The sequence below is a fragment of the Salvelinus sp. IW2-2015 genome, linkage group LG18, assembly GCF_002910315.2.
Source record: "Salvelinus sp. IW2-2015 linkage group LG18, ASM291031v2, whole genome shotgun sequence".
In the NCBI taxonomy this organism is placed as follows: Eukaryota; Metazoa; Chordata; class Actinopteri; order Salmoniformes; family Salmonidae; genus Salvelinus; species Salvelinus sp. IW2-2015.
In genome coordinates this window covers 64,832,229-64,854,447 of record NC_036858.1, presented here as the reverse complement: position 1 = coordinate 64,854,447, position 22,219 = coordinate 64,832,229, and the positions used below count along the sequence as shown (strand labels likewise).

Here is a 22,219-nt window from a genome sequence, read left to right as displayed (position 1 = left end):
TTCTCAAAGTCATTCTTGACTGCAACAGAGGAAGATGACTGATCAACTGTCGTGTGACTGAACAGACTGAAAGAATATATCACTGTTATCACAATGAGACCCTGGTTTTACTCTGTCATCAGCATTAGTTTGGTTTGTGTCTTGACTTCCTCTGTTCCAGAGTGAATGAGCCTTGTGGCTGCAGACAAAAATAATATCAGCTTTAATCTTACACATCATTTCAGATTCAGAGAATCATTGAGTGTGTCAGTTAATTTGGTCAGTATTACTTAGAACAGTAAATGCATCAAAAAACTCAATCTCAATCTCTTGACCCAGGGCTGAAAGATAGCTATGCATTTTCCAATCTGCACACCTTGCACTGGGTTAGAGAAATCTCAAATCAAGTGGCTCTGAGGGGTGGCCAGTCCACTTCTGGCTGTGCCGGGTTGAGATTATAACAGAAAAGTTTAACGACTGTTAGTTTTTCAGCAGTTCAATACTTCTCGGTGTAACAGTTGGGATAATGGGCAATTCGGGGACAACGCATTTCTCATCCCTGGATTGAGGTACATTTACTGAGCCACTATCTCACGGCGGTTCCATGGTGTCTTAATGTAACAGGAAACTGTCCACCCCAGTGCAGCTGTAAGCAAGCGTAGGGTCGGAAACAATTCTGCGCTAGTGAGTAACGGGAGTATTTTAGTCCGTCCCTCGCGGCGAACCAGGGACCTCTGCACACATCAACAACAGTCACCCCACGAAGCATCGTTACCCATCGCTCCACAAAAGCGCGGCCTTGCAGAGCAAGGGAACCACTACTTCAAGGTCTCAGAGCAAGTGACGTCACCGATTGAAAGGCTATTGACGCGCACCACCGCTAACTAGATAGCCATTTCACATCCGTTCACATCACCCCCTTTCGACCTCCTCCTTTTTCGCAGCAACCAGTGATCCGGGGTCAACAGCATCATGTAACAGATATAACTTTAGTCCGTTCCCTCGCCCGGGCGCAAACCAGGACCCTCTCCACACATCAACAACAGTCACCACGAAGCATCGTTACCCATCGCTCACAAAAGCTGCCCCTTGCAGAGCAAGGGAACCACTACTTCAGAGTCTCAGAGCAAGTGACGTCACCGATTGAAAGGCTATTAGCGCGCACCACCGCTAACTAATAGCATTTCACATCCGTTACACTCACCCCCTTCGACCTCCTCCTTTTCCGCAGCAACCAGTGATCGGTCACGGCACCAATGTAACAGTATTAACTTTAGTCTGTCCCCTCGCCCCGACCTGGGCGCGAACCAGGACCCTCTGCAACTCAATAACAGTCACCCACGAAGCATCGTTACCCATCGCTCCACAAAAGCCACGGCCCTTGCAGAGCAGGGAACGCACTTATACTTCAAGGTCTCAGAGCAAGTGACTCACCGATTGAAAGGCTATTAGCGCGCACCACCGCTAACTAGATAGCCATTTCACATCCGTTACATAGGGTTAGCGAAAATGCTCTCCTAACCTGCTACAAAAAGTAACTTGTATTTAGGTGCCGTGTTTTTAGGGAGTCCCTAGCTCTCAACCTCTAGGCGACATTCTGCCTTCTCCCTACAGTTCTCAGCCATTAGTGTCACCCACGACTGGCTCATGTGAACTACAATCCAGACGTTGCATTTTAATGTTTATAAATGTCAATCATCGCTTGTGGTACGGCTTTCAAAACATATGGCCCTTATCTATCATTAACAAGAAAGAATCCTTCCAATAAAAAATATTCACTTACTGTAGCAGTTTTGCACAGATCCATACAACTATGGGTGCCTCCATCCGATGAAACTACACTTCCCGAGTTAAGTTTACACACAGGTGTTCGGGGGATGCTAGACAGCTAATTAGCACAGGTGGTCGCCTCAAGTCTTCAGTCTGTCTTCCATAAACAAGCGCTGTAACGTGGAGATATGGCCGTGTTGCAAAAGTAACTCCAACTTTATCAAGGTGTGTATCAATTTAACCTTTATTATTAATAATAATAATATTTCTCGCTGATATGAAAGATAAGGGACAGATCTAAATGTACTGGGGGAGGGGTGGTCCAAAATAGGGGAGGGTTGTTAAACTTTGTATTTTTGGGGGGGGCACATGGGAAGGTAGTGCATTTTTCCCCTGATTTACATTCGCTCTTCTGCTCGTATTTTCCCTATAAACAACGGCTGGACTTACTTTTGATATTACCCTAATTAAGTTTAGAAACGTTTGTAAAGGTTTGATATGGTGTGGCTATTATTAAGCTTTAGCTACTGCAGACCTATGATATGAAGGCAGTGCGGCACTCCAACTGAATCCGACAGTTGAACTTGATGTGAGGAAGACTGTTTCAGGCCTACCAGAGTTACTTCTATAATCTAACAATATAATGCTTATCTTTATACAAAATATTCAGATAGAGATTTTACAAATTACCCTCCTTCTGTACATCTATATCTGTATAGCAGACGCAGTAGCATTATTACATAAAGAAATGCATGTCGGTGTCATAGCATGCCACCGGTTTATCTCTATCTCTGGGGTTAGGCCTAAGCTTCTATTCCTTTTATATAGGCTACATATACAATAGTATGTGGACACCCCTTAAAAGTAGTGGATTTGTCTATTTCAGCCACACCCATTGCTGACAGGTGTGTAAAATCAAGCACACGGACATGCAATCTTCATAGACAAACATTGGAAGTAGAATGGCCTTACTGAAGAGCTCAGTGACTTTGAACGTGGCTCCGTCATAGGATGCCACCTTTCCAACAAGTCAATTCGTTAAATTTCTGCTCTGCTAGAGCTTCCCCGGTCAACTATAAGTGCTGTTATTGTGAAGTGGAAACATATAGGAGCAACAACGGCCCAGCCGCAAAGTGGTAGACCACACAAGCTCACAAAACAGAACCGCGAGTGCTGAAGCGCCTAGCACGTAAAAATCGTCTGTCCTTAGTTGTAACACTCACTACCGAGTTCCAAACTGCCTCTGGAAGCAACGTCAGCACAAAAGCTGCTTCATGAAAGCTTCATGAAATGGGCTTCATGAAATGGGTTTCCATGGCCGAGCAGCCGCACGCACACAAGCCTAAGATCAGCATGTGCAATGCCAAGCGTCGGCTGGAGTGGTGTAAAGTTCACCGCCATTGGACTCTGGAGCAGTGGAAACGCGTTCTCTGGAGTGATGAATCACGCTTCACCATCTGGCAGTCCAACGGATGAAATTGGGTTWGGCGGATGGCAGGAAAACGCTACCTTCCCCAATGCATAGTTCCAACTGTAAAGTTTGGTGGAGGAGCAATAATGGTCTTGGGCTAGGCCCCTTAGTTTCAGTGAAGGGAAATCTTAACGCTACAGCAWACAAWGACATTCTAGACAATTTTGTGCTTTCAATACATACATACTTTTATTAATACATGAACATTATACAGTGGACACCTAAGCCTATAGGCTTTTGCATGCAATGACCTGATACATTTAGTGCTCAAATCACTGACAGCTGAACCATGAGATGGGCAATTATTGTTTTAGGATAGTATTTACATTTGTGTAATTTAGCAGATGCTCTTATGTAGAGCGACTTAAATTAGTGAGTGCATACATTTTCATACTGGTCCCACAACCCTGGCGTTGCAAGCACTATGCTCTACCAACTGAGCTACACAGGAGGCACATAGTAGCCTAAAACAGGCTATAAAGTTTTGCATATGCTACACATCGAAACACAAGAAATTGTGTTTTTGAAATTTGTTRTAGGCTGTTTTAAGGACACGTAAATTAGGCTCATTTGGCCAACATCCCTCGTTTATTGATGGCGCTGGCTGCGACAGGTTGGATGTGAATGTATATGGATGTCCATAACATTTCTCAAATGTCTGGTAAATTATAATCTTCCCTGTTATGTTGTCTGGTGCCAAATTTTCCTAAATTAAACTCTGAAATGGCATATTGTTTTTACGAAGATTTTAGAATATTCACATGAAAATGTGTTGCAAACTGGATGGAAACCTAGCTATAGGTGTCAGTTTGATTATGCCTCCACATCATGGTTTACCAACAACCCCAATCATCTAAAGTATAAGCTACCAGCCAAACAAGCTTGTAAGAATTGTACTTAAACTCCCCCCTCATACTGATCTGGAGGTTGAGCATTTTTCCGTCTTTATATCCGCAATGTGTCTTTATCTATGTAATTGTATATGTATTTATGTGAAAAAAATAGGGACCACAATGGAAATAAGTCTGACTTTATTGTGCAATCCCAGGTCACTTATTTTTGTTTATACTTGTGTTATTTTTAACTGACAAATAAAATCAATCAATCATTCCAAACTGTGCAGCGACCAAATGATGAATGGAAAGAGATGGGTTACAAAACACCAAAAAGTTAATGGCATTCAGAGATTGTCAAGCCAAGCTTTCGATACAAGGTAAGGAGGGATGCATTTTCTGTTTGTCGAGATTAACATAGTCTATTTATTGTGGTGTTGAAAACCATTGATATTGAAGTGCCCGAAGTCGGTATGCTTTGTTTATTGGTTGTGTGGTGCATTGGCACAGAATCCTGTTGGTGGAAAATCTGTTGCATATATTTTATATAATTATAAACATATGGCATCGAAATGTTGAAAATCAGATTTCCCCCAAGCTGATCATTGTCTGCAGCCAACTGATCGTAGCGTAATGAAACAAACATGGAGAGTTAGCTCGTCAGTGCTGCTCGGGGAACCATCAACCTTCTAGCCCTCCGTGGCATCGACTGTGCCACAAAAGCATGTTGAAGTGGCAAAGTCGACATCCATGTTTATGAACACAGGGTCACTACAGTTATTGTTCTTTGTGGTTGTAAAATTTATTTTGAGTTAATTCTATGAGCAGGGAGGGTCTTCAATTTATTTTACAGTACAATGGGAGGGTCATGTGAATTATTTTTGCCAGGGGCACTCTACAAAAGTCAGACATAATTTTCAAATTATGCATTCACGTTTAGTGAGTCCGCCAGATCAGATGCAGTAGGGATGACCAGGGATGTTCTCTTGATAAGTGTGTGAATTGGACGWTTTTCCTGTCCTGTTAAGCATTCAAAATGTAATGAGTACTTTTGGGTATCAGGGAAAATGTATGGAGTAAAAAAGTACATTTTCTTCAGGAATGTATGGAGTAAAAGTTGTCAAAACTATAAATAGTACCCCGTCCCTAGGAAGGGTGCGTTACTTGAGTGGGTTGAGTCACTGACATGATCTTCCTGTCCGGGTTTGGCGCCCCCCTTGGGTTCGTGCCGTGGGGGAGGTCTTTGTGGGTTGTACTCTGCCTTGTCTCAGGGTAGTAAGTTGGTGGTTGAAGATATCCCTCTAGTGGTGTGGGGGCTGTGCTTTGGCAAAGTGGATAGGGTTATATCCTGCCTGTTTGGCCCTGTCCAGGGGTATCATCGGACAGGGCCACAGTGTCTCCCGACCCCTCCTGTCTCATCCTCCAGTATTTATGATGCAATAGTTTGTGTTGGGAGGCTAGGGTCAGTCTGTTATATCTGGAGTATTTCTCCTGTCTTATCCTGTGTCCTGGGTGAATTGAAGTATGCTCCCTCTAATTCTCTCTCTCTCTCTCCCTCCCAGAGGACCTGAGCCCTGGGACCATGCCTCAGGATGACCTGGCCTGATGACTCCTTGCTGTCCCCAGTCCACCTGGTCGTGCTGCTGCTCTAGTTTCAACTGTTCTGCCTGCAGCTATGGAACCCTAACCTGTTCACTGGAAGTGCTACCTTGTCCCAGACCTGCTGTTTTTGACTCTCTCTTTCTACCGCACCTGCTGTCTCTAACTCTGAATGCTTGGCTATGAAAGCCAACTGACATTTACTCATGAGGTGCTGATGTAACAGTATAACTTTACGTCCGTCCCCTCGCCCCTACCCGGGCGCGAACCAGGGAACCTCTGCACACATCAACAACTGACACCCACGAAGCATCGTTACCCATCGCTCCACAAAAGCCGCGGCCTCTGCAAGGGAAGGGGAACCACTACTTCAAGGTCTCAGAGCAAGTGACGTCACCGACTGAAAGGCTGCTAGCGCGCACTACCGCTACCTAGCTAGCCATTTCACATCGGTTACAATGACATGTTGCACCCTCTACCAGCACCTGTCTCTTATACACATCTAGATGTGTATAAGAGACAGGCACAGCCAGAAGACAACTGGCCACACCTCAGAGCCTGGTTTCTTCCTAGGTTCCTGCCTTTCTAGGGAGTTTTTCCTAGCCACCGTGCTTCTACATTTGCATTGCTTGCTGTTTGGGGTTTTAGGCTGGGTTTCTGTATAGCAYTTTATGACATCGGCTGATGTAAAAAGGGCTTTGATTTAAGTACAGATACCCCCAAAAAACGACTTCAGTAATATTTAAGTATTTCTATTAAGTACTTTACACCACTGCCCCTCCCCCTCGGCAAATGTCGATCTGTCCCTAAAATGCTTAGCTTATGTTTGTGTTAATGTTCAGATTGAGCGTCGGTGTTCTTAACAAAACACCTTGTACAGAAGAAGCCTTCATCCAATCACTCTTTAGTGTAATGGAACTGAGAGTCTTGATCAAGGGCTAGGGAGTCCACATCAGCCTAGCCAGGTGGGCACAACAAGTTTATACATTAGCTAAGTTAGCTAAGCTAAGTTAGCTTAGCTAAGTTTATACATTTAAAAAGCTAAATTGTTAAATATAGAAAGCAGTTAGGTGGTCAATTTGTATGCTGGTTGCACTGCAGCAGCGTCAACAATCCGCTACACTGTAGTTGTTTTCGCAGCAATATGGGAAAACTATTTCCGAATCACAGATGAATTTGAAAATTTAACACAACRCATGCAGATCATCTCGTTTGTTGTGAACATTAGTACGAGATAAAGTAGAAAAGCCGCGATCAATAAGAAAATCCGCATAAACGTCCTGATTTTGACAGAATCACCTGTGTGTTACAGTAGAAACTGCTCGGTGGGATTTATTGTACTAACATGATGGTTCCACAACAAAAGTTCCTGTGATGCCCTTGCCTTTCCAGACTGTGCATAAGTCAGGCCTATATACTAATACAATGTTGAAGGAGAACATTAAGAACATTAATTGGTCTTAATGATCATGGATTGGTATTTGTTTATTAAAAATGGTTGATGGAACAATTAAACAAGTGACAGGCAATTGACAACTGTCAAATTCAATCATATCATTATTTTATGATGTTGATACTACAGTTTGGATAAATTATCAGTAATAATGTAATATGCGAACTGRCCATAGAGATCCTATTAAATTACAAGTGGGGACTATGTCATTAACTCTCAAAGTTCCTGAATGGGATGAAAATGGCAGCCATATTGGTCAGGGAGAAATCCGAACCAGTCTAATTGAAATGAATGGCAATAGATGCATAATCCTGATTTTACTTATGTCGAAGAATAAAAGTAAGGCATGTGATATCAGAAATTGTGTAATCAAATTATTGTCAACCTAAAATATTGTCATATAATTATAAATACAGTTTATATGGGTTTTATACCAATTTTCTGTATATATTGCCTCTAAACTATATGTAAACAGACCATAAATGTCTMAATTTTTGTTTTCTTGTAAAGCTGTGAGTGCTATTGTATTAAACAATATCAGTACTTTAAAAACTTGTTTAAGTCCTCTCAACTGTTTGGGCCAGTGTACAGAATGGCTTTGGATTGAGTGCATTGTTGGCATATTGGTAGTTAACTTGAAAAATCTATGGAATCGTTCCTCTAAAACTGGCTGGCTAACAAACATACAGTGTAGATACATTTTTCAAATTAATTATTTTACACAATATCTTATCACAGCGCTGGCAAACCATGGTTGACCAACTCCCTGACAAAAATGGCTGACCTTTAGACCAGGTTCATGGACATTCTAGTATTCTAATTCCTAATTCTATGGAACTGGCAATTTTTCTGTCTCATCACTTTAAGTTGAATTCATTCAACAGAAACCTAAGAGGGGTAGTCTTTCCAATGAGACATTGAGAGGCCTTAACCTGCACCCTGTCACCTCCATTTGCTTTAAATCTTTTAACACTCTTATTCCAGACCTATTCCTGGATAAACAATGAGCAACATCCATTCTTTTAATTATTGAAATTTCTATCAACCACAAAATACGGTTTCTCATTGTTCTGAAGAATAAACAATGTTATTTTCAGTAAACTATTCATATTATTCATCACCTAATTATCAAATAATAAAACAAATATATCAAAATAAATCTTGTAAATTTAATGGAATAATCTTATGCTCAGTGTTGATCATTAACCGACAGAAAGAAAAAAAAAATCTATAAATTTTGACAGAATTTCCTATGGTGGTTGGTTATTGTGTCCTCTACTATTCAGGTAAACACACACACGCACACAAACAAACAAACACGCAGACATACTTAATGCGGTGTAGCGGACACAAGTGTTACCCGATATAGCCTGAGAGATAGACTGGTGTCAGTTAAGGTCATAGCGCACTTTTACTAGCTACTTAAGCACTGAGGAAAATATAACAGAACAGCTCCCTTTACACTTGATTGTCAGAAACAACAGGCAAGGATTTCCCCTACTCCTTCAACAGTTGTCTGAATGGGCACCTCAATGGTATCTTGTTTTCTGTTTCATGTGCAGTAGGTCAATGTATATGTGGGTTGATGCTGGGCTAGCAGTGATGCTAACCACTGTAATGACCTGTGAGCTTTACACAACTAAGACAGAGCACTGTGTCATACAAGCTGTAGTGTATTCATATTGTGATTTGGATGGACAGAACGGTGTTACACAATGTTACAACTAACATAGCAGCTCTTTACATTTTAGGCAACACTACGTAACAAAGTAATAGTGCATTAAATTGATTTCYAGTGTGGATTAGCCCAAAAGCTACGTTAAATCCATTACAGGACAATAGGATAATGCACTCTCTCGAGGGATAAGTGTACATTCAGTTCATTGTAACATACAACACTTCCTTACATGGCATCTGTTGTATGGTTACGATACAGTCATTTAACAGATGGAAATGTTCAGGAGTTGTGTTTGAAATGTTCAGGAGTTGTGTTTGAAATGTTCAGGAGTTGTGTTTGGGAAAAAAACAATGCAATTCGCCACAATATGTTACAATGTGTTTATTAATTTCTTTGATAGACAATGTGGTGTGCATTGGAAGAAAACATGGGGCAACACAGCTATACAACCTTCTAGAACTTAATCAAAAGGAAAACAAAAATGGTCTCATGGATTCAAAATGTAATTGAATAGAGAGGGGCTCTGAAAAAAATCTAACTTGAAGGGTACAATTCAAGCAGGACAGAGAAAATCAAATTTCCAGGAATGGAGGCTGCTGTAGGCTTGAGGAAGTAGACTGAGGCTAGAAGCTGGAAGCTGGAGGAAGGAGAGGAGAACGAACACCTGCTGCTCTCTCTGCGCCCATGGATCTCTCAGGACTGGACCATGATCAGGAATTCTGTGGCGGGAGAGAAACCATAGAATTAGAATGCGAAAAACATTCTGAGATTAGTTCTAATTCTGGATAAGRACAAGAACATTCTGAGATTAGATCAGAGCAGTACTCCGCAAATGTTGGTTATTTATGTAATCACTTCAATAGACAGCCCATAGAATTAGGAATTGGAATACTACAATGGACATGAACTTTGTTATCAAAGACAGTACAGTATGAAGATAGGCAGAAACTGCTTCTCCAATAGAAATCCCCAATCACACTTTTAGGCGATGTCATGGCKACGTTGGCTAGCTAAACTCATGTGCAGAAACATGTCATTGGATCTAACTGTCGTCTCATGCCGAAATGCACATGTGCAGGCCTTCAAATCAATGGCACTCCTTTGATATAAAGTTGTATTTGATGAAAATGAAAACATGTCAGTTTGTCACTTTCACAAGGTTGGAGTAATAACATGTTCAACTACACTGAGCAAAAATCTAAACGCAACAATTAAAAGATTTTACTGACTTACAGTTCATATAAGGAAATCAGTTAATTGAAATAAATAAATTAGGCACTAATCTATGGATTTTACATGACCGGGAATACAGATATGCATCTCTTGGTCACATATACMTTTAAAAATGTAGGGGAGTGTATTTTTTTGGTCCACGTTTAGGAAGTATAGAAAATAGACACGACAATTGCCTGCTAAAGTGCGTTTTAATTTAATTATCTTGTGTCAATAAAAAACAGCTGGACGTAATGATGTCACACCTAAAAAAAGATTGTGTTGAATAAAAATGTAGTGGTTGAAGTGTTTCCAGTGGTGGAAAAAGTACCCAATTATGATACTTGAGAAAAAGTATAGATACTTTAATAGAAAGTTACTCAAGTAAAAGTTAGTCACCCAGTAAAATGCTACTTGAGTAAAAGTCTAAAAGTATTTGGTTCTAAATATACTTAAGTATCAAAAGTAAATGTAATTTATAAAATATACTTAAGTATCACAAGTAAAAGTAAAATTATAAATCATTTCAAATTATTTATATTCAGCAAAGCAGATGGCACTACAGATGACCACGTGTTCTCCTGATAAGTGTGTGAATTGGACCATTTTCCTGTCCTGCTAAGCATWAAAAAATGTAACGAGTACTTTTGTACTACATTATTTTCTTTAGGAATGTAGTGAAGTAAAAGTAAAAGTTGTCAAAAAAATGTATAGTAAAGTATAGATACACCAAAAAATACTTAAGAAGTACTTGTAAGTATTTTTACTTAAGTACTTTACACCAATGAGTGTGAATTGGAGCTTCATAGTTACATTCCGTGCCCCGCGTACCTTCAAAAGTATTCRGCAATCATCACACCATTTCCGTCATAATTTGTCGCAATAAAGACAGTTAGACAAAATAAAAATCCACTCCTGTCCAACAGGTAAAAATGTTGACCATCTTTAGAAAATGTCTCCTATATCTGACGTTTCCATTACACATGTCGCAATGATTTTGGTTAATGGAAATCTTCTTATTGACTTSTCAAACCCCAAATCCCGGCCTGCTCTGCTTGGTCTGTTTTACAAGCTTTCCCAGAAGTCTCCCAATGTTGTCGGAATACTTATGTAAATAAAGTATTTCTTGTTTTATTTTTAATACATTTGCAAAAATTTCTTAAAACATGTTTTCGCTTTGTCATTGTGGGGTATTGTGTGTAGATTGATAAGGGGAAAAAATATTTGTATCCATTTTAGAATAAGGCTGTAACGTAACAACATGTGGAAAAAGTCAAGTTGTCTGAATAGTTTCGAATACACTGTATCACGTGCCTTACTTTTATTATGCATACCACCATACACATACAGTGCCTTGCAAAAGTATTCACCCCTCTTGGCGTTTTTCCTATTTTGTTGCATTACAACCTGTAATTTACATWGATTTTTATTTGGAGTTCATGTAATGGACATACACAAAATAGTCCAAATTGGTGATGTGAAATGAAAAAAAAAAAATKGTTTAAATKTATTTACTTTTTAAACCTGGAAAAGGGGTGTGTGCGTATGCATTCACCCCCTTTGCTATGAAGCCCCTAAATAAGATCTGGTGCAGCCAATTACCTTCAGAAGTCACATAATTAATTAAATAAAGTCCACCTGTGTGCAATCTAAGTGTCACATGATCTGTCACATGATCTCAGTATATATACACCTGTTCYGAAAKGCCCCAGAGTCTGCAACACCACTAAGCAAGGGGCACCACCAAGCAAGCGGCACATGAAGACCAAGGAGCTCTCCAAACAGGTCAGGGACAAAGTTGTGGAAAATACAGATCAGGGTTGGGTTATAAAAAAATATCAGAGACTTTGAACATCCCACGGAGCACCATTAAAACCATTACCAAAAAAATGAAAGAATACGGCACCACAACAAACATGCCAAGAGAGGGCCGCCCACCAAAACTCACGGACCAGGCAAAGGAGGGCATTAATCAGAGAGGCAACAAAGAGACCAAAGATGACCCTGAAGGAGCTGCAAAGCTCCACAGCGGAGATTGGAGTATCTGTCCATAGGACCACTTTAAGCCATACACTCCACAGAGCTGGGCTTTACGGAAGAGTGTCTAGAAAAAAGTAATTGCTTAAAGAAAAAAATAAGCAAACAGGTTTGGTGTTCGTCAAAAGGCATGTGGGAGACTCACCAAATATATGGAAGAAGGTACTYTGGTCAGATGAGACTAAAATTGAGCTTTTTGGCAATTAAGGAAAGCGCTATGTATGGCGCAAACCCAACACCTCTCATCACCCCGAGAACACCATCCCCACAGTGAAGCATGGTGGTGGCAGCATCATGCTGTGGGGATATTTTTCATYGGCAGGGACTGAGAAACTGGTCAGAATTGAAGGARTGATGGATGGCGCTAAATACAGGGAAATTCTTGAGGGAAACCTGTTTGTCTTCCAGAGATTTGAGACTGGGATGGAGGTTCACCTTCCAGCAGGACAATGACCCTAAGCATACTGCTGAAGCAACACTCGAGTGGTTTAAGGGGAAACATTTAAATGCCTTGGAATGGCCTAGTCAAAGCCCAGACCTCAATCCAATTGAGAATCTGTGGTATGACTTAAAGATTGCTGTACACCAGCGGAACCCATCCAACTTGAAGGAGCTGGAGCAGTTTTGCCTTGAAGAATGGGCAAAAATCCCAGTGGCTAGATGTGCCAAGCTTATGGAGACATACCCCAAGAGACCTGCAGYTGTAATTGCTGCAAAAGGTCGCTCTACAAAGTATCGACTTTAGGGGGGTGAATAGTTATGCACACTCAAGTTTTCAGTTTTTTGTCTTATTTCTTGTTTGTTTCACAATAAAATATATTTTGCATCTTCAAAGTGGTAGGCATGTTGTGTAAATCAAATGATACAAAACCCCCAAAAATCCATTTTAATTCTAGGTTGTAAGGCAACAAAATAGGAAAAATGCCAAGGTGGTGAAAACTTTTGCAAGCCACTGTACATAAGTATCTTTCACAGAATCAATTTGCCCCCATGTCCAAAAGATGTTGGATAAGGCATAACAACAAACCTTAGGTAATACAAACACCCAAACACTTACAAAACCTTTTGGTTTATTATTCCATCAATAGAGGGAAGGTGGAAAAAACGGACCAAAATGACCCTGAACCAAATCGTTGGTTTGTAACCAGAGAATAATGTTTAGGGTTGTCTGAATTGTCTGCTTTATTGGAATCAATGGAATAGACCCAAAAATGCAAACGTCACCCATAYGGCACTCCAGGTAGGCTCAATCAAACGCTAAAAGTATATGAAAGGTTTCGAATACTATTTAAAACCAAGGTCTGCTGGAAGCTGTGACTTATGGATCTCTGCTTGGCAAGAAGACCAACAGGGATTGCCATTAAGAGCATCTGATTGAACTCCACAATCTGTTCTTGTCACCCTCAAAACCTTGTACACATGCTACTCTATACTCTACCAGGCCTGTCCCAAAGCCTTCCTCATGACCTGAAACATCTGCTGTCTGTAAAACCTACACTCTACCTATTCTCTTCTGTCTATCCTGGGCTGGCCCTTCAAAGCCATACATCTGTGTTGACCGGTGTCAGGGCAGATTACAACTCTAAAGAGCATAACGTTAATCTCATACTACAAAATACACACGGCTATACAATGCCATAAATATGAATAGAGACACCCGTCCATCGGCATGCTTGGCTTAGATTCAATAGTATTCTGCCATACTGGAACAGGATGGCAGAATACTAAGAAAGAACTTTAAACTATTTGATACAAGGAAATGCTAACAGCCTTACCAACTGGCTCATGATAATGCCCCAGCCTGCAGGTGATTACAGAGAACGACTCACCTTCTACTCCGATCTTGCCATCGTTGTCATCATCAGCTGCAGACAGGAAGCCTTTGCACTCAGCGTCTGTCAGTGTCCGCGCCCCGGGAACAAACCGTTGCAGGAAGAACCTAGGGGAGTACACACACACACACACATACACACACACACACACACACACAATCAGAATACAAACACATATACAATCATTTTGTGAGCCTTACACATACAGTACCATGCATCTGTGACGTGCGCACACACACAACTTGTTTTCCAGGACAGCCCTTCTGGCATAAAGGTTATTTGGCTCAACTTAAACAAGGATTGAAAGTAATATAGCTAGGTTATACAGCCGAAACGTCAAATGATAAACTCTCTGGCACAATGTTCTGTCTGCTCTCTCCATGTCTGGTCTCTCTCCAGCTTTGTAAAAATGTTCAGCCTGGTTTCTAGCCAGCTTTATAACAATGCTCAGCCTGGTTTCTCGCCAGCTTTGTAAAAATGTTCAGCCTGGTTTCTCGCCAGCTTTGTAACAATGTTCAGCCTGGTCTCTCGCCAGCTTCCTAACGAGTTTTTTTTTTTATATGCATTGTCATAGAAGATGAGGGACAGTCAATTGAGTAAAATCTCTGCTATACTGCATCTGTCCATGAACTCAACTGTACTTGGGTCATACAGTTGGTGTCCTAAATTCTGCTGGCTGGCACATTTATTTAATGTAGACAGCACATTATATAATGCAAATATAACAATTATACTTAYTTTTTTACCCATGGATTTTATTAAGAAAAATGAATAATGGTAGCGTTTCATTAAAATGACAGGGCAGTTGGATTGGACAATTTGATCTCATTGGCATTCGTTGCACTTGCAACAAAAAAATAGGTCATTGTATTAAATAATATTAAGTCTCCTGTCACACAGCATACATTTAGAAATGCTCTCTGTGGTTCTGATGGCTCAGCAGGTTGCCGCCGGCACAGTTGGTGGTCCTGTGTGGCTCAGCTTATAAGAGTGTGCTGCTGGCAAAATGCCAATGTCATGGGTTCAATTCCCGCAGGAATCACATACGCGTAGTAAAAATGTATGGTATGTATTCACTGTACTGTGAGTTGTTATGGATAAAAGCATATGCTAATTGGCACAGTTGTAGTTTTGAATCCCACCAGTGCAACATACAGCCAACTGAATGTATTAACGATAAGTCACTTGAATAAAGGTGTCAGTAAAATGACCATGTAATTAAATAAAGGTGTCAGTAAAATGACCATGTAATTAAATAAAGGTGTCAGTAAAACGACTATGTAATTTGCATTCCTATATTATCATTACACAGGAAATTGGTCACAAGTGTCCCTCCTTCTAAAGGATTACTCCAAATGTCATACTTGAGCTCTGACTCCTCGATGTAGCCACTGTTGTCGTCGTCAAGGATCTGGAAGACATCTTTGACTTCTTTGGGAGACTTGGAGGTCAGACCACACAGCTGGAAAAACTTCTTGAAGCTGAAGGAGTCTGGGGCTGAATGGAGTAAGAGAGAACACGTCAGAGGAGGCTGGTGAGGGGAGGACGGCTCATAATAATGAGCTGGAATGGAGTAAATGGAATGGTATCAAACACATGGCAACCAGATGTTTGATGTGTTTGATACCATTCCATTAATTCCATTCCAGCCATTACTATGACCCATCCTCTCCCTTTAAAGTGCCACCAGCCACCGCTGGAACCCATGCACCCATAAATGCACCAATGCATGCACACACAGACAGTAGACACGCAGCATGTGAGTGCGCACAAACACACACACACACACACACACACACACACACCCACACCCACACAACACACCACAACACACACCACACAACACATATATAGAGTTCAGGAAGATTGACTCGCTGAGGAGCTTAGGTAGCGTGGTGCAGTCCAGACTGGAAACGTCTCCCTTTTATAGGCTGGCACACAGACACTCTTCCTAACTGGTACAGGTCCTCTTCACCCCAGCGTAGACTAACTCCGATCTCAGGATGCTAATTACTACTGCAATAGTTTGTGGCTACTGTCAGCCTACTACTGAGTAGGAAGCACTTTACCTAACAATAACTCCTACTTTACTTGATAATCTGATCTGTTAGAATCTGACCATCTCTATCATCTCTCTGTTTTCCTCTCATTCTCGCTTCTTCTCTCTCTCTCTCTCTCTCTCTTCTCTTCTTTTCTAATACTCTCTCCTTTTCTCAGGTAGTCCTGCCTCCTGAAGTAAGAACTACTTGGACTCTTGAGGCATTCTCAATATCCTCCGCGGAAAGGATAGAAGTGAGTGACATATTAATCTGTAGGACAGAGGAAAATCGAAAATGATTCACACACACACACACACACACACACACACACACACACCCACACACACACACACACACACACAACACACACACACACACACACACACACACACACCACACACACCACACACACCACAACACACACACACACACACCAGGGCTATTTAAACGGTCAAATCCAGTCTCTTCATTTTGACAATATGAGTCAGTAATCCTGACTGCATTCATATTCCTTAATGAATGGAAAAAAGCAGCTGGATTACACAAGGGTGTACAGTAGGCTATGCCAATAATAATGCATTGATACAAAATTCATCAACTATGCAATGTTACAAATCAATTTCTTCAGAATCTTTCTGAAATGAATCAATCTTAAGTAACCAGAACCAACAACACTGCCATGAATTGAACAACACAACTTTTTAAACCTACCTATATGTCCCTTTCTCTCCCTCCCAGGTGATGACGTCTAAAAGTACAGTTTTAGTTCGTTCTGTCAGCTTCTTTCCTCTCCTTGCTCTGTTAATTAATCTGCTGATGTCAATTTAGTGAAATTATGTCTATGTCCCTGTTCTGTCTGCTTTGTCGTAATCTGGCTGCTGGATCTGATTCCTCTGATTTAGGCGATTTGAAATTATCTGGCAAAAAGGCAATCGACGAACACGCAACAACACTTCTGCATGCATATGCATAATGGCGTCTGCCAAATGGATTAGGAATAGTCTGGGCTACTGAGCGAAAACCTTCAAGCCAAATTCCGTTAAAAACACAAATTCCCGAGAAAAATTACCTAAAAGAGGGTCAGCAAGGTAAATTAACCCGAAACTTCCTCCGCAYCACCTGAGCCGCACTAGGCTACCTAAGCATATCTCGGTCGGCAAAGTTACAGCACGCACAMGTCACACCAAAAACTCCAATAGTGTTTTATCCAGCTCACCGCTTTGATTGTCTCGCCTTGCCGGTGTCCAAAGCAGAGGATGTAAGGCTTTGTGGTGACTGATGTCAGCCGATGAGGACTTATATATGGACTGGACACACCGAGAATCAGCAATGCTTGAGTTACCTGTCCGTGTATCAAATTCTCACAGCCAGGCCCCTCTCGAATTCCTTACCTAACTAATTAACCGTTAGCCTACTATTTATATCCGTCTTCACTAGCTGATGCGTGCAAATAGGCACTGGCAACTGTACCGCCCTTATACTATAGCAGCAAGTGTTTTACGCATCTCTCTCTCTCTCTCTCTCTCTCTCTCTCTCTCTCTCTCTCTCTCCTCTCTTCTTTTTCTCCGTCTCCCCCCCCCTCCCCCCCTCCCCCCCCCCCGCCCCCCCCCCCCCCTCCACATCTCCCCCCCCCCCACACACACCCACACACACACACACACACACACACACACACACACACACCACACACACACACACACACCACACCACACACACACACACACACCACGTATTGATATTCCCCATAGCAAGGTTCTCTATAGGCAATTTCCAAGTTTTCTGTTCTTTAAAAAATTATAATTTTCGTTGTTGGACATAAAAGACTGTAAAATCACCAGATAATCAGCTGAAAGGGATTTTAATTTAGGAAATCTGTTCTCAAGTATTCCCACGCATAAATGGAGGCATATGGGATCTTGTCCCAAAGTAATAAAGGTTTGAAATYATTCTGTTTTTGTCAAATGCTATATCTGTTTGGGATTCTTGCCGTCAATTTGTAGTCTGCAAGTGATTTATACCTGTGTTCTTGCCCCTGACCATCCCCTGCCCAATAGTGGTGGGAGTCTTAAATGGTGGGAGTCATTAAAGTGCTAAATGATGTATGACTTTAATTTATTTGATAACATTGAACATTGAGAAATATTATTAACAAATAATCAAAAGAAACATCTACTGACAGATCCATGAGCAGATTAAAATTAGCATTGCCTGTTAAGTAAGTAATCCTAAAATATGAATTGCCCTACTATTCTKTCAAAAACCAAGTGGGAGCAGATGGGGACAGATTATCTAATATCTTCTCATGCTAATCTAATGTAGGTTGTCAGACAGATATTACACTGGCCATCCATCAGCAAATGGCATGGCAATTTAACCATGTCACACCCCACCAGTATAAGGGTGCACTTGAATCCAACATATTAACTCACATACATCTTATTCTCAATACTTAGTGAATAAAGTCTACTGTACATGTTATTTTACTTTTTTTTCAAAAGTCTTTTAGTTTATATGAACATGCAGGAAATTGTTAGAATAAAAACTCCTGTATGAAATGTTTGCTCTGCACGGCTTTGTTATACTCTCAGGGTACCAAACAGTGTTCTGTTCCACTGTAAAGGTGAATAGCCCACACACAGTATTCTGCCTCCTGAATAAATTCACTCAACCTACATGTTGGCTGATAGCCAGCACACTGTGCTTGTGATTCCACCTGGTCACTATAACAACCTTCTTGGCTGTGGTGAGGGATGTGTAAGGGATCAGTAGAGGCTTTCAAAACATCCGGAACAGCAGCAGCAGCATGCATCTCTCATGACTTCATTTAGTCAGGACAAAATGAAGGTGGAGGGAAGATGAAGGGACCAAGGGAATTATTTTTCTCAATTATACTCGACCCAAAACCCAGTCCAACCCCTTACCAACCATTCATCTCTTGATTGACAGATCTTGATAGATGATATAAAGGCATGCACAGAAGAAGAAAYATGTTTGTGAAATTTTCATAATTTGATTCAGTGCCAGACAGTGCCTCTGGCATTAGATCGTTTGACTTTCACACCATCTAGCGGTTTGTCTCTGCCAATGCAGGGCCCTCAACATAACATCCACATAAGTAGGCCAAAATGGCTCCTAAATATTCGACCAATTGTTCACTGTTGTATATGCTTATTAAATCAATAAGGGATAAGGTTTTGCTTTAAAAAAAAATCCAACCCTCTAGTTTGATTGATTCGAGTTTTAGTCAGAAGTTGTGTTGTCTATAGTTTGTCTGTCGGCAGTCTAGTAGGCCTACACTGGAGGCATGGGACATGGGTCACTGGTCACCTATAGCCCATAGGCACACAGGTGACCAGGAAGTAGGGATGCAAAGGCAATAAACATAGATAGAGAACTCTAGTGCCCAAAAGCCAGTTTTAGCATGTGCAGCGCCATGGACTTTCACCATTTTGAAGTAGTCAACGTGGTGGGACGTCCTATGGTTTAAGGAAGGATCACATAATTCCATCCAGGTCATCAGGAGGGATCAGACAATGAATTATACTCGTGAGCAAACATTCCAATGAAATATCAATTACCCAAGCCCAGGTCAGTTAATGCCAACCATTGTGTCGCTGGAAGCTGCTATAGACCACCAAGTGCTAACAGTTAGTATTTAGATAACATGTGTGAAATGCTTGATAATGTATGTGATATCAATAGAGGTATATTTTCTGCATGATTTAAATATTAACTGGCTTTCATTAAGCTKCCCACGCCAAAAAAAACTTCAAACTGTAACTAGTATTTGCAACCCTGTTCAGGTTATCAGTCAACCTACCAGGGTAGTCACAAACAGCACAGGAATTAAATCATCAACATGTATTGATCCCATCTTAATGAACACAATATAGTAGCCATATCTAAAAGTTCCAAAGGCTGGGCCTAATATACTGTATRAGAGGTCATACAAAAGGTTTTGTAGTGATTCCTATGTTGTTGACGTAAATAATATTTGCTGGTCTGTGGTGTGTAGTGAGGAGCAACCAGATGCTGCACTTTACATATTTATTAAATGTCTTATTCCAGTTACTAGTAATCAAGCACTCATTAAGAAAAGCACTGTAAAAACTGTTAAATCCCCATGGATTGATGAGGAATTGAAAAATTGTATGCTTGAGAGGGATGAGGCAAAAGGAATGGCAAATACRTCTGGCTGCACAGCCGGATATATTGACAAAAAAACACCTTGTTTGAGAGAGATTTACATGGTTATCAAAACGTCACGCAGGGGTAAGCCTACACGAAACACAGCCCTTATTTGAAGTGTTTCTAAAATCCCCTATGGGAAAACTTAATGGTGGAAAAACGATTGGAACCATTTCCCTGTTTGATCGCTAGGTGTTATGGGTATTATGACACCTCCACTGTGGGGCTCTATGGCACAGGCAGAGACAATAGAGAAAGCAAGACATTTCATAGGGCCTTTTTTCTGGTTAATCTGTGGTGAGTTGGAGGGGGAGAACTAAGTAGACCAGACCCAGCTGCTATCGCATTGGTGCGTATGGGAGAGCCACCCCCTTAGTAGACCGGAACTGTGATTTTTTTTATCCAATGGTAAAAGGCCTTTTGGCATTAGCTTTCAAATCCACCATCTTTGGCACAGGTATGGAGAACCTACTGATTACATCTGCCTGCATGGAATTGTTGCAATCTAYGTTTTTGAATTTTGCTGCTAATAAATGGGCAAAAAGTCCAACCAGAGATAGCGTCTGCATGAACATTTCATTTGCAATCCCACCAGACTCGGTTAGCCACTACAAAAGTAAGAATTTACCTCTCGATGACAATGGATTATTTTATGGACATTAGATTTAATATTTTTCATGCAATTGGCTGTCACCTAACTCAAAGTCCTCCTGACTTCAGAGTCTGGAAAGTTGGTCTTTATGTTTTGGGTCCGATGTGTTGATAATTAGTTTATGGACATTGGAGTCAATCTTTTTTATATATATTTTTTTATATGATTTATTTATTTGTTATGTTTACTTACTTATTTTTACCCCCTTTTTCATCATATCCAACTGGTAGTTACAGTCTTGCCCCATCGCTGCAACTCCCGTACGTCCTCCAAAACACAGCCCCGCCAAGCCGCACTGCTTCTTGACACAATGCACGCTTAACCCGGAAGCCAGACGCACCAATGTGTCGGAGGAAACACCGTACACCTGGCTACCGTGTCAGCGTGCATGCGCCCGGCCCGCCACAGGAGTCGCTATAGCGCGATGGGACAAGAACATCCCGGCCAGCCAAACCCTCCCTTAACCCAGACTACGCTGGGCCAATTGTACGTCACCTCATGGGTCTCCCGGTCGCGGCTGGCTGCGACACAGCCCGGTATTGAACCAGGATCTGTAGTAACGCAGCTAGCACTGCACGATGTATTGATACACAATGTGATGATAATTAGTTAGGATTTAATCTTTTTCCTGCAATTGACTGACACCTTACTCGAAWTCCTCCTGACTTCAGAGTCTGGAAAGTTTGTCTTTATGTTTTCGGTACGACGTGTTGATAWTTAAGGGGTCTGTGGTTTTACTGGTTGGTTCTCCTGTGTGTCTTTCTCACTCAAACACCCACAGKCACAGCCACACACAGCCCACGAGCGCCGCCCCTTCCAATACAACTGTTGGATTTTCAAATCCAAACAATGAGAGGTCTCAACCCCCTAGGGGAAAAAACATTTTACAGGACCAATCGATGTGTCCGCTCAATTCCTGAGTGAATATTGCTTTAATAAATAGCTTCCTGTCCAGACCAGTGAGTCACAGCTCTTCCTCGCTGTGTGGTCATGTGGGTCACATTAACAACATTCCCTGGTCTGATGAAACCAAGATTGAACTCTTTGGCCTGAATGCCAAGCTTCACGTCTGGAGGAAAAAAGGCATCGCTCATCACTTGGCCGATACCATTCCTACGGTGAAGCATTAGGAGGCAGCATCATGCTGTGGGGATGTTTTTCAGCAGCAGGGAATGGGAGAATAGTCAGCACGAGGGAAAGGTGAACGGAGCAAAGTACAGAGAGATCCTTGATGAAAACCAGCTCCAGAGCGCTCAGGGGCGAAGKTTCACCTTCCAACAGGACAATGACCCTAAGTACACAGCCAAGACAACGCAKGAGTGGCTTCGGGACAAGTCTATGAATGTCCTTGAGTGGCCCAGCCAGAGCTCGGACTTGAACCCGATCGAACATCTCTGGAGAGACCTGAAAATAGCTGTGCAGCGACGCTCCCCATCCAACCTGACAGAGCGTGAGARGATATGTAGAGAAGAGAAG

General features: G+C 41.5%; 1 protein-coding gene across 1 annotated transcript; it reads right to left on the bottom strand.

Annotated features, from left to right (window-relative positions):
* Positions 1 to 9,210: 9,210 nt before the first annotated feature.
* LOC111977990 (parvalbumin, thymic CPV3) lies at positions 9,211 to 15,571 on the bottom strand. The gene is made up of 4 exons (XM_070448203.1): positions 15,559 to 15,571; positions 15,229 to 15,361; positions 13,862 to 13,971; positions 9,211 to 9,502 (listed from the first exon to the last, which is right to left on the bottom strand). Exons 1-4 carry the CDS (start codon positions 15,569 to 15,571, stop codon positions 9,477 to 9,479), a joined length of 282 nt encoding a protein of 93 aa, XP_070304304.1. The 3' UTR covers positions 9,211 to 9,476.
* Positions 15,572 to 22,219: the final 6,648 nt, after the last annotated feature.